Here is a 13,477-nt window from a genome sequence, read left to right as displayed (position 1 = left end):
ACCAGAAGATTTTCTTAAGTGTTTGAGAAAGGAGCAATGCATTGATAGGGTACTGATGCTCTATAGTTGCCGGTACAACAATGGGTTAAGGAGTGGGGATTTGGAAGTGTTGCCAAAGAGTTAACCATCTCCAGCATAAACTGTCTGTTGAAATTTTACATTCACCTGTAGCTTCAGCAGCTTGCAGCCTTTGCATTCAGCTGGTGCTCCAAGGGTGGTGCTTGCATTGGTAAGGAGCTGCATGGCAGTCTGAGGCAGGCAGTGAGTGATGACTAGTCCCATGGTCTAGAGCTTTCTATAACTTGAGTTTCTAAATCACTGTGATGAGATCCAGCCTGCTTCTCATTAGCGATAGGGCTGCAGCAATATGCTGAGTCTCTAGTCCTGAAGTAACTTCTTCACTGTTAACAGCATCTTGTTTTGTGGCTTGTTGTGAAGGTGCATTGCTCTGTGACTGAACTCTTCAGCTCCTCGCCTTGCCACTGAGCTCTGGTCCCATCAGTTTGCTGCTTCATCTTTGAAGGAGCACTGCTCCCTCAAGCCTGTTACAAAACTGAGAGTGGATGAGCTTGGTTGTACTACTTGTTGGTGCCCTAAGTAGTTATACCTTTCATGGTTTAGAGCAACAGTGAGCATGCTCCATAGGGAAGGGATAGTCCTTATATGTAACTTCTCTGAGGGCTTAATGTGAGAAAATGCAGAAACTGATTTTTAACAGAATTTCTTCTCACTTGCACTGCATATGTGTCTTTTAGAATTAATCTTTCTATGCAGTTAAATTGTGTGGATGAAAGAAGGGACAATCCCTACATTTATTTGTTTGATGTTGGGGACAGTCATCCTTTTCCTGTGTCATTAGAGAGTCACTGAGAGGATTAGAATCTTCATCAAACTCTTCTGTTGCTGTTTTGTTAAGAATTGTTAACTTGAAATCTGCTCTGTGCTGCTTATAGGCTACATAAATCAGAGGCTTATGAGACCTGCAATAGTTCTTTGAATGCCATATTCTTGAGAGTGGAAGTGGGGAGCGGGGTCACTAGAATCCAGGTAGGCAGAAAGCCCTGGGCTCCTGAGAAGATATTTATTTCTTTTTAAGATGCCTAGTCTGAACCACTCTAGCAGCTCACAGCGTTTGGAAAGAATGAATTGGCATCAGCTGGAGTGTCAGTGAAGTACAAAACTTGATCTCTCATCAAGGAAAACAAATAGCCAGGCTCAAACCAGAGCAGGAAATCTTGGCAAGCACACCTGCATTTTCATAACTTTGTCTTTAAAGAGTATTGTTTGCCTAATGCACCTGTCCATATGCTAAGATAAGCTCTAATGTTCTCAAAGCAGAACTTGTTTTAGAGCCTAAGCTGCTTTCTCTGGGGTCCTTAAATGTGCTTTCATGTGTCATGTCATTCTGTTAGAATGCCAAGATGCTAACTAGTTGTCAAATTATAGAAAGCCCTTACTTTCAATCTGGAGAGGCATTGCAAACAACAACCAAGTGGGATACAGAGTACTGTGTCTGTGGGGAAGCTCTGGGGTGAAGGGCTAAGTGAAAAAGTAGGGATTTGTGTTGGTTTAAACAGCTTTCCCCAAGTCCCACCCCCAAAAAAACTCTAAAAGCATGTGGAAGGGCAAAAAGGAACTCTATAAGCTGATCCTGGTTTCATGCACTGCAGTTAAAGCAGTTATCACACATGGACTGCCAGCCTCTGCACCCTATCAAACCTTCATCTGCACACAGTTGGGGGTCTTGTTGTTTTGTTTCTTTTCTTTAAGAGAACAAATATTTGATATGTGACTCTTCTCTGAAAACTCAGCCTTGTCTACAACCCAGAATGTCTTCTGCTGGTGTTGCATAATTTGCTTGGCTCTATGAACTGAACCTAGTGCCCTCTGGCTTTTTATACTTCCAACTGGAATCAAGAGTTGATGATAAATGTTGCAATAGCCTGCACCATTTGCTGTCCTACATGTAGATTGCATTTGAGGCACTAGTCAGAATGGCAAATGTTTCCCTGGCAGTGAGGAAAAAAGAAATCAAAACAACCCACATTTCTCTTTTTAACTCAGAGATGCTTAAGCAAAAGTTTGTGAAAGTACTGATGTGGCTGAGAAGAGCTGTGTGAGCTTCTCTGTAGCAAAGGCTGGTTTGTGTTTCTTACCCACTATAAGAAAAGTTTGGTATGTAAAGATGAAGTCAATGAAGCTCTCCCTAGCTGACAGCAGTTCCTTTGTCCCTTTCCAGAACATCTTGCTGCCTGAATGCTTCTACTCCTTTTTTGACTTGCGGAAAGAGTTCAAGAAGTGTTGCCCTGGTTCACCTGAGATTAGCAAACTCAATGTTGCAGCCATGACAGAATGTATCCTTTTAAATGGTGATGATGGTATCTGCTGCTGGTGCAGCTCTGGGCTGGATTTTAGACCAGAGATCTGTGAGTAATTGCTTGCTACACGTATACAGGGGTGGTATAACTTTAATGAGTGACTCAGAGTTCTACTGAGCTTTCTCACAAAGATGATAAAAACATATGAGGATGCATGTTCCCATGGGCAAAATCCTGTATTTCTTCTTCATTTCCGTGCATTTCCTTTATAGCTTTATACCTTTAAACTATAGTGTAAGTGCCACACTTGTTTGCTTACAGAAATACTTTTAATTTGTTTGGTTGGGTTTTTTTGTTTGCTTGGGTTGTTTGGTTGGAGTTTGGGTTTGGTTTTGTTTTAAGTAAGGGTGAATGTTAGGAGGCCTCTTAATTCTTAGAAGGTGGGATGGTTGTTCTTGTGAATTTGTAGTGAGCCTTTGATTCAGGAGTGAACCTAAGGCAGGGTTGCTGTTGGTGCACGTGGAATTCAGTCTCATGGGAGCTGTACATGTTAGACCTTGCAAGGTGAGGCTGGGCTGGCAATATGATGCAGTCAGGAGCAGTCTGCCACTTTCAGTGATGACCATTTCTAAAATTACTTTCTGAATAATTTTAAGTGGTCTGTAACCTAGTCCTGTTTGGCTCTTTACTAGTCTTTGCTCAGTTTAACTTGCATGCCATGTACCATTACCAGGGCCAAAACTGGGGCTGTGACTAATCTGACTGTGCCTTCCTCCCTCCTTCCCTCTTGCTGCAGGCTCCAGGCCTCATCTCAAACATACTCTTGGACATGGAAAGCACTTGACCTATTAAAACAGTGATCACAAAAACTAGCTAGCAAGAGGGATACAGGACTCTGAGTGTTGTTGGGTTGAGTTTTTTAATTGGTTGTTATTAAAAATAACTTTTTTTCCCCCTGACTAGTTTGTTGTGTCCATAGTTGCCATTAAGAGCTGTCACTTTTCTCACTCAAAACTCTGTGGCTTCTGAACTATTTTGGCCTTTCACTGCAGGGTTAATATTGCTTAGGCATTGTGCCTGTGTTAGGGAGAACATAAAATATATGGATGTGTGGGTGGGTTTGTGTTTTATCATAAGGCTGACTACTGGAGGCTGGATGCTCTGCTTCACTATCTGCAAAATTCCAAGTTAATCTTTCCTAGGGAAGGGACAGAAACCACTTCTTCCCCTACTCTGAAGCAAAGCCATGTACTTCCTGTAGGAGTGTGAGTGTTTATGTAGAAAAGCAAAATAAATGCTTATGTTGCATGGTTTAGAAGATGGATGGGAGACCTTAAAGTTACAGTGAAAACATTGGTTAGGGAGAAGTTGAAGACAATGAGCTGCTTTGTTCTGGAGAAATGCCTTCGCTTTCTCCTTGAGTGAATGTCTGGTGTACTCTTGCCACTGGGGAACAGTTGTATGACTGTAGCCACCTGAAGTGTCACTGCTCAGCTAAGGAACAGTTGCAGGCTGCTCTCTGCCTTCTGGGAGAGAAGAGCAGACCCACCCCTGCATTCCCCAACTGCCAGGAAGTCCCCTAAGAGCCAGCATCATCTGAGAGTGGGCTTGGCAGTTGCCAACAGTATTTCACACAAGCTCCTAGAGACTTTCAGCGTATCCAAATGCTCTCAGCTCAGGATTGAATTCTGGATCTGATACACTTCTGAAGGTATATAAACATAAATAACTTCATTTTGGTTTTATATTTAATCTTTGTGGTTTGTCTTGTTTTGTAGCTGCTCTTATTTGTAAACTTGTAGTATTTATGCCACATGGCTGAAATTAAGTCTCTGCCCTGTATTGCTTGAGTATGTTGGGGGTGGAGGATGCAGAGACAAAAGTTAAAAATTGGTTTTCTTTTATTGATAAAGATGATGATTTTTTTCCTCCTCACCTGACTGAAGTCTGCCAACTTAATTTGAAGCTGTGTAAGTTAATTGCACTTGGAGAGTCTAGACATGCATGTAGTGTTGGGGATGAAAAGAAGTGTTGAAGCAGGTGCTAAATCTACAGACCAGTTCAAACAGCTTTATGCAGAGCTTTTTTTGCTTCATGGAAGCAGGACAGCTACTTTCCCCCTGAGACAGTTATGTAGCAAAAAAAAATTTCTGAATGAAAAGTAACTTGGATATTCTGGGGCAGGGGACACAAAAACTAAACACAAATGCAGTAGGTTGAAATGCAGCTGCAGATTAGTGCACACAGATTCTGACCGAGCTCTTGTTGCTCCAGTAGAAAGTGCAGATCTTCAACCCCATAGTTAAAGGGTAAACAATCCCATAGTTGTGGATTTGTGCCACCTAAAGTACCAAATGCTGGCATTTGGTGGGGATTGAAGATTTTGGGTTAGGTGTAAGGTATTTACTCGAGGTGCAGAAGACCTGGTGGGAGCAGGAGTGGAACTATTTCCGTGCACATCCTTTCAAGTACTTACATCTCCATTTACCTGTGTGCAGGATGGTTGTGTGGATGTGAGAGGAAATGTGATTTTGTTAAGGGACAGCTGGGTGTTTCTGTACAGTCAAAGTTGCTAAGAGTCTTCCAAAAGCTTTTCTTTTGATGACTAACATTTGATTAAGTAACACATGACAGGCAAATGGAGAATGTCTCTGTTGCTCCCAATGGTCAGGGGAGAGAACTTCCTACTGAACAGTCACTCAGGACATAAGACAATGGGCAGCTGGTGCTTGTCTATGTTCCTTGTGCTTGCCTTGTCTGTAATCTTGAGCATAGAGATATTGAAGTGAGTAACTGGCTGGGTTATTCTTCCTTTGGAAAGTATTTTTGGTGCTTACTCTTTCAGCAAACTACTTGAAACTGCAACAATCAAACCTCCAAATGCAAGGGCTCAGGGGAAAGCTTTATGCCTATGCCCCTATGCCTTAACCCCCAAGAAACTACAAATTTCATCTACAGACAATTATTTCTTTTAATTCAAGGTAAGAGGATATTTTCAATGCCATGGAATTTAAGAGACTGAAGAACTTGAGATTTATCTGAGTGCTGCTGCTGCCTAACTTACAGTCTCAAACCATTTTTTTGGTGTAGGAGACAGTCTTCTGGCAGGCTTTCTCTAGTCAGTGTTGTGTAAGAATAGTGAAGTTTTGAGAAATTTCAAGTAACAAAATACTTAGAGAAGTGAGCACATTCCAGCAGAGAAAGGAACTCTGATCTGTCAAAAATCTCTTTAGGAAAAGCCATGTGTAAAGATACAAAAGGAGCAGGGTTGTTCTTGCACCCTCCCATACTTGCTCCACTTCTTGATTTGCAAAGCTGGCTGAGCCAGTTTTCAGCTCACTGAGTGCCTTCAGGGTGGAGTGAACAAAGCTTACATGACTGTTCCTATTTGGTCTGCAGAAGACTCATCCTTTGCCTCAAGATTGGGTGTGATGAAGCCATGAAATGGCAAATAGCTGTTGCTGCCTCCAGTGCACAGTTTGCTCCACTTACTTGTGAGCTGGCTTTGTGGTAACTCCTTTCTGGGACTAGCTGCTGGATGTTGTCAGTGGAAACACAGCTGTACTTCAGAGCAGCCTGCTGAGGGTGCTGGCTGCAGTCTGGATACTGCACTACTGACACTTAGGGTTGCTTTGGGTTTGACCTGTGTCTTAAATAGTGGAGTAGAGCAGAGATCTTCCTAAGATCCTAGACTGGATCTTAGGCAGAAGTTCTTCAGTATGAAAGTGGTGGGGACTCCCCTGGTTGCCCAGGGAAGTTGAGGCTATCTCTTCCCTAGGGGTGCTCAAGGCCAGCTTGGATGAGGCCTTGAGAAGCTGAGTCTAGTGGAGAGGTGTCCCTGCCCATGGCAGGGGGGTTGGAGTAGATGATCTCTGAGGTCCCTTCCAACCTGAGCTATGAGTTATAACCACTCTGCCCCTCCCTGACCCCATTTCCTCCCAGTTTTTCCACCTCTTTTTCTTTCTTAACTCTACTTAACTCTGGCAATAAAAAGCCCATTATTGGGTATTACCTGAGAATTTTGCATATTGCTATTTGTATTTCCTCTGCTAGTGCTATCAGATTACCTTTATGCAAAGTAGAACTTCAAAAGATGTAATCTTCTACCTGAAGAGACTTAAACAGAACAAAGGGAGACCAAAAACAAAACAAAAGAGTATCAGTGCAGAACGCAATTGCAATACTAGTTCACATCATGGCATCTCAGAGCTACCTTTGGTTGTTCAGGATTTATTTTGCCATAGTTACAAAAGGAGTTGAGAGGCTGAGAAATGGAAGAGACAATGGAGAATCTTAGAGGACACTGGCAGGTGGTGAAGCTGAGGTGATGAAGATGAGGAGATGATGCAGAAATTTCTTCCATATTATGCAGGCAATGCAGAGGTAGAATGTGTGCCACTCCTATGCCCTTTACTAACTTCCTGAGTGTTTCAGGAGGTGGTACTGCAGCTGTACAGCAAGATTAAGAAGTTCCTACATTTCCCATCCTGTCTTCTCATTTGGGAGTGGGTTTTGGCCATTGCTTGAAAACATGTGCATGCTATTGCACTTAGTAGCTTTAGGCAGCCAGGTCTAACACTTCTTTGAATGTGAACTTTGATTTCTCCACTGCAATCAACCCTTTCCAATTGCCCAGGAGAGGCAACCTTTCAATGTCACTGTCCTCAAATGTGTGGTCTCCTATCCATCTTCAGAGAAGGAGTGAGTTATAAAGTCTATTGCATTAACAGCTTTTCCCTCAGTGTCCATCCTGTCCAGTGTCTCTGGTCATTGACTGCATAAAGACAGAGCCCTGCCTTATTCTTCAGCCTTCAGGTTTTGACTTTTATTATTAGCATGCTTGTAATATGTGCAGAAAACTATCAATTTGCCTCTCTGAGCTTACTTTTAATAGCCTTGCTACTAGCTAATCAGAGGTGAAGGTGTGAGGGATTTCTCCTTCCTGCTAATGTTTCCTTTCTTCCTCCTCTCCCACTGTTTGTATTAATCTAGAGCTCCTTGGCACAGCTGACTCCCTGTGTTTGAATGCTGATACCAACTGCAGCTGGCACTGGGGCATTTTTAGGATCTGTCTTTCCTGTGTCAATATTGTCAATGAAGATGTGTTCTGAAGAAATTGAATGTAGAGGGGGTCTGTTTGATACCTTGGGTGAGAGCTTGCTTCAAATTCCCAGCCCCTTCACACTGCTGCATTCCCCTCCCTGCCAGCTCTTTTTTTTTTTTTCTGTAGGGATCTTTGCCTCTCATTAAAAAAAAAAGGAAGTCTTGCAATGCCTCTTCAGTTTTGACAGCACAGTCTAACAACCAAGCACATGTGTGTGCACGTGTAGGCATGTCCCTGCTGGAATAACTGCTGCAACTCCTGCCCAACTTGTCTTGCCTTTTTGACAGAGGAAAGCTAGCATTTCCAAAGTCTTCATGAATAAATGTGCTCAGGCAAGACCAAGGTTCCAATACCTGTGTCTTCAGCATTTTCTGGTCCCCTGGATGGGCAGCAGAGGCTGCACAAGTGAAGCACAGAGCTGTTAGATGCTGCAGGGAGATGGGTGTCAGGAAAAGGTGGAGAAGCAGCACTCCTCTGCTCTGCTACATGAGGTGCCCAGAAGCATCTGTGTGATGTGGATTAGGCTCCTGCTCTGCAGGAAGTGGATTAGATTTCTTTTCAATCCCCCTTCCCCAGGGAGCAGGGGAGAAGAGATGAGCTGGAGTGGACAGCTTAGGAAGAGATGCTGCAATGAAAGTTCCTTGTTGTAAATACTGATAGGCTCTAAAACTGTGCTTTGGGGTTGTTGCAGGGGTTTTAGCTTGGGTTTTAAGAAAACCATTTCATGTTCTCACTGCTTTGCTCCAAAGAAGGTACTGGGAGGGAGGGTAATGGCAATAACTAGCAAACTGTGTTTAGTCAAGCACTTGGAGGGGAGGAGTCACTGGATAATCACTGAGAATTCACTTAAACTTCCAATGTTCTTGTAAGGCTAAGCACCATCCTCTTGTCTTCCCTGCTCCAATGCATGCTTAAAACCAACAAAACCTCAAAGTCAAGTTAGCCTCCAAGTGTATTGTGTTTGCACAACAGCTTTCCTTTCCCTTGCTGTGGAAGAGGAGTTCAATAATTCAGTTGAAATTAGTCTTTTTTTTTTTTGATCTCTCAACAAGATAACAGTTAAACTTCAAAAACCATTTAAAAAATCTATAGCAGGGGTGACTTGCATTCATCCCACAAACAGAGCAGGCTGTTTCACAGTGAAAGGTTCTCTTCTCCCTCTATTCAGCCCTGATGAGGCTGCATCTCAAATATTGTGTCCAGTTCAGGAAGGACCTTGGGGAACTGCTTGGGAGAGTCCAGAGCAGAGCCACAAAAATGATTAAGGGAGTGGAACATTTTCCTTATGAGAAGGGACTGAGGGAGTTGAGGGCTCTGGAGCTTAGAGCAGAGGAGCTTGAGGGTGACCTCATTCATGTTGATAAAGATGTGCAGAATGAGTGCTAAAAGGCTGGAGCCAGGCTCTGCTGGGTGATGCCCAATGCCAGCACAAGGGGCAGTGGTGGAAGTTGAGGCATAGGAAGTTCCATGGAAACAGAAGGGAAATTTTTTTTCCCTGTGAGGGTGGCAGAGCGCTGGAACAGGCTGCCCAGGGGGTTCATGGAGTGTCCCTCTCTGGAGAGTCCAGTGCAGAACCATAAAGCTGCTGCAGGCAGTGGAACATCTCCCTGTGAGGACAGGCTGAGGGAGCTGGAGCTTGGTGCTTGGAGCAGAGGAGCCTGAGGGCTGCCCTCATTGCTGGGGATAAAGATGTGCAGGGCAGTGTGGGGAGGACAGAGGCAGGTTCTGCTCAGGGATGTCCAGTGATAGGACAAGGGGCAATGGGGGCAAGCTGGAGCAGAGGAGGCTCCAGGGGAACACGAGGAAAAACTTTTTTTACTGTGAGGTTGCCAGAGCCCTGGAGCAGGCTGCCCAGAGAGGTTGTGGAGTCATCTTCTATGGAGACATTCAAACCCCATCTGGATGTGTTCCTGTGTGATCTGCCCTGGGTGATCCTGCTCTGGCAGGGGGGTTGGACTGGATGAGCTTTTGAGGTCCCTTCTAACCCTTAATGTTCTGTGAGTCTGTGTGATCCTGTGAAATTTGTGGTCCATCCCCTGTTGATGAGATGATGTAACAAAGCTGGTGTGATACCTAACAGAAGCTTTTCTGCTCCCTGCCCCTGGTCTGTTGACTCAGTGTGCTCAGCTCTATGTGGAGAAAGTTTGATTTGGGTTCACATTTTTTCTTTTCTTTTAAGAACCTTGCTATTTCATACTTATAAGCAACTTCTGGACACCAAGATGCAGACCCTTGAGTATTTGCAGTTTGGCTACTGTAATTTTGGGGGGATATGGGCAAATAGACTGTTCTGAAGACCTTGTATTGCTGTGCTGCTGTATCAGGATAGGTCTTGTTTAACAAACTCACTTTTGTTCTAAAGTCTGGATGCAAAGTGGGAAGAGAAGTCAAAAAAGCAAGCCCTATTTCTTGTTCTTGGTTTTGGTTTTTGTTTGCTTGTTTACCCCTCACCCTTCAAAGATTTGAGTGGAAAAGACCTTTTCTAAAAAAAGAAATTGGCTTTAGCATAATGGATTAGAGTTGCCAGTCATCTTTAAGTCCCATAGCCTAGTGTCTGAGAGGAGCAAACGTCACAATGTTAGGGGCTGGAAGGGACCTTGAAAGCTCATCCAGTTCAACCCCCTGCCAGAGCAGGATCACCTATACCAGGTCACACAGGAACACATACAGGCAGGTCTTGAATATCTCCAGAGGGGGAGACTCCACAGCCTGTTCCAGGACTCTATCACCCTCACAGGGAAATAATTCCTCCTCCTGTTTCCATGGAACTTCCTATGTCTTGACTTCTACCACTGCCCCTTGTGCTGTCATTGGGCATCACCCAGCAGAGCCTGGCTCTATCCTCTTGGCACTCACCCTGCACATCTTTATCAACATGAATGAGGTCTTAGTCTCCTCCTCTCCAAGCTCCAGAGCCCTCAGCTCCCTCAGGCTCTCCTCATAAGGAAGATGTTCCACTGCCCTAATCACTTTTGTGGCTCTGTGCTGGACTCTCTAGTAGCTCCCTGTCCCTCTTGAACTGAGGGGCCCAGAACTGGACACAGCATTCCCAGATGTGGCCTCACCAGGGCATAGTAGAGGGGTAGGAGAACCTCTCTCTACCTAAATATGCCAGGAAATGGGAGAGATAGCATAGTAAACTCTGCTTAAATGTATGTAAAAAGCTAGGCTGTGCTAAAATCAGGCTGCCTTTATGGAGGTGGGGCTTTTATCTGGCCATTCTGCAGCCTGGCTTTCTTGGACAGAACACTTCTGCTCTCTATTGGCAGCAGAGCTTATCCTTGCTGCTATCTCTCAGACAGAAGATGCTGTGTGTTGTGGAGCTCTGTTTTGTCTCTTGGTTATCTTCAGTTGTGCACCATGACCAGATTCTCCAAAGGCTGCTGCGTAACAGCACAGAACTCAGGTTGTAATTTCTTCCAGGAGAGGTTTAGATGAGGTGCCTTTGGTGAGTTCTGTCCAAGTGATGAGTAAGATGTTTAGCCTGCTTTGGGATTTGCTTGTTCAGAAAGCACATGATATATCCTCTTCTTTCTGAAGCTTCTAGATGATGGTTTGCTTCTTAATCTTCCCCTAGAGATTTAAGATGTTAATTACAGAGGACAGGGCTCACAGCCTCTTCCACTTGCAAAAGTGTATCTGTCTATCAAGCATACATAATCCATGAGTGTATTAAATGTGCATGTCCTTATTATGGGGTCTCCTGTCCTCAGACACTCTCTGGATTGGCCTCCTTCTCCTGCAGGTGGCAGCAGGTAGAGGCCAAGGCAGAGCAGCTGATGTATCCCAGCAGGAAAAGGGATTCAATCTTCCCCTGAGAAACAACTTATCAAGGATAACACAGAAGCTTGCTGCTCTAGCAGGAAGCCAATTAGAAATCTGTTTGGTGATGATTGACTTAACTCCAGCATAAAGATTTAAATCTTGACAAGAACAGTCCAGCATTTTCCTATGGAGCCTCTCAAGTTGAAGATATGGGCAATATTATTTTAAGGCTAATATCTGAACCATACAGTAAGTGATTGGGATGAACCAGCTTTCTCTGTTGCTTGTTTTCCCTCCTGCCCCCCCTGTATGCTGAGGAAAAAGAAAATAACTTGTGCTGTGTTTCATAGATCACAGATTTTCAGATCCAGAAAGAGTCAACTACAAATTTGAAAGTGGGCCTTGGTAAGTACCTTCTCTTTCTTGCTTCACACACACCCCACTAAGATCTTGCTTAGATAACTGGAACTTCTCTGTAGTCCTCATTTGTAGGTAGTTCTTACCATTATTTCTCTTCCCATTACTGTGAAAATCAATTAGGTACTTTGACTGGAAAAGGAAACAAATATTCTATGATGATATGCAAACCGATTTTTTTTTTTTCCATGTGGCCTGTAAGCTGCTGGTAGTTCTGTGTTTGGCTGCTGTGTGCTCAGAACTGAAGTGTGCTGTTAACACAAGCATTATTGCAGAAGTGACCCTGGTGGTACAAGGTCCTGCATCATCTGAGTCAGGCCAGTCCCAGGCACAAATCCAGGCTGGGTACAGAGTGTGTTGAGAGCAGCCCTGAAGAAAGAGACTTGGGGGTGTTGGTTGCTGAGCAGCTCCCCAGGAGCCAGCAGTGCCCTCCTGCAGCCCAGCAGGCAGCTGTGTGCTGGGCTGCAGCCAGAGGAGTGTGGGCAGCAGGGCAGGAGAGGGGATTCTGCCTCTGGACTCTGCTCTGCTGAGACCTCACCTCCAATCCTGCCTCCAGTTCTGTTGTCCCCAGCAGAAGAAGGACACAGAGCTGCTGGAGTGAGTCCAGAGGAGGTCACAAAGATGATCCAAAGGCTGGAGCAGCTCTGCTGTGAGGAGAGGCTGAGGGAGCTGGGGGTGTTCAGCCTGGAGAAGAGAAGACTCCAGGGGAACCTTAGAACTGCCTTCCAATAGCTGAAGGGATCCTCCAGGAAGGCTGCAGAGGGACTTTTCATGAGGGTGTTGAGAGATAGGACAAGGGGGAATGGTTTGAAGCTGAGGAAGAGCAGGGCAAGTCTGGATCTTAGGAAGAAGTTCTGCAGTACAAGGGTGATGAGATTCTGGATTAAGTTCCCTAGGGAGGCTGTGGATGCCTCCTCTCTGGGGATATTTTTAAGACCAGGTTAGATGAGGCCTTGAGCAGCTGAGTCTAGTTGAGAGGAGTCTCTCATGACATGGGGTTCAGAGTAAATCATCTCTGAGATCTCTTCCAGCCTAAGTCATTCTATGATTCTAACTCTTAGACTTTTTCTGCAATTTACTTCAGTTACTGACTGCACCTCTTGGCCTTTGTATAGGGAAGAAACATAACCACAGAGGTACTGTGCCACCAGTGAATTGCTTAGGCTGTGATGATTGTTTTCTTTCCCCAATATGTTTTAAACATAAAACTTTATCTTCTCACTTCTTTGCCTGGGGTCTTTGGTTTGTGGTTTGTTTTGTTTTAGTGCAATTGTGCTTTTCTGTGTATGAATACAGATTTTTCTCAGTGGTTTGCTGGTTATTCCCCCTGTAGTGTCACAAGAGATTGGTGTTAAATTGACCTTATTTATATTCTAATCTTGCATGAATACTTAATCCCCCCTTCCAGATTAAGCAACTGTCATAATGGTAGATGAGGCTGGCACTTGTGAGCCAAGAGAAGCAAGCAGTAATGTTGTCAGGGAGTATCCAGTGAGATGAGCTCAGGGCTTATGTTTTAGCATTGGTCTAAGCTCTTTCCCTTTCACTAACAAAATCCTGGGATGAGATGGAAGATTCACATCTTATCTGTGTTAGTGGAGAGTACAGAATTAGGAAGGGAGGGCCAACAAGTTTGGGGCAGACATCTATGTAAAGGCCACCTGAGTAATTAAAATGAGTGAGCCCTCCTGTGTGAAGTCATGCCACAGCCCTTTTGTACAAGGGAGTCCTCTGCTGCTGAACACCACTTCAGCTGCTTAATCACACAGCTTCTTCTGTGCAAAAACCTGTCCTGGTGATAGCCAGGAAGGCAGCCTTGGGTAGCTGGGAGTGTTTTGTTGTACATGGCACTTTTAAGGAGTAAGAAAACAAA

At 44.4% G+C, this 13,477-nt stretch overlaps 1 protein-coding gene across 1 annotated transcript in view; it reads left to right on the top strand.

The window, feature by feature from the left end:
* The window catches only part of ESRP1 (epithelial splicing regulatory protein 1), a 36,793-nt gene that overhangs the window by 1,630 nt on the left and 21,686 nt on the right, over positions 1–13,477 (top strand). The window contains exons 4-6 of the mRNA XM_054385330.1: positions 2,240–2,354; positions 11,338–11,436; positions 11,538–11,592. Coding sequence (XP_054241305.1) covers positions 2,240–2,354; positions 11,338–11,436; positions 11,538–11,592 — 269 coding nt within the window. The remainder of the gene's footprint in view (positions 1–2,239; positions 2,355–11,337; positions 11,437–11,537; positions 11,593–13,477) is intronic.

This window comes from Indicator indicator, chromosome 12 (assembly GCF_027791375.1).
Source record: "Indicator indicator isolate 239-I01 chromosome 12, UM_Iind_1.1, whole genome shotgun sequence".
In the NCBI taxonomy this organism is placed as follows: Eukaryota; Metazoa; Chordata; class Aves; order Piciformes; family Indicatoridae; genus Indicator; species Indicator indicator.
Note: the sequence above shows the minus strand (reverse complement) of the source record. Positions and strands in the feature narration are given on the sequence as shown.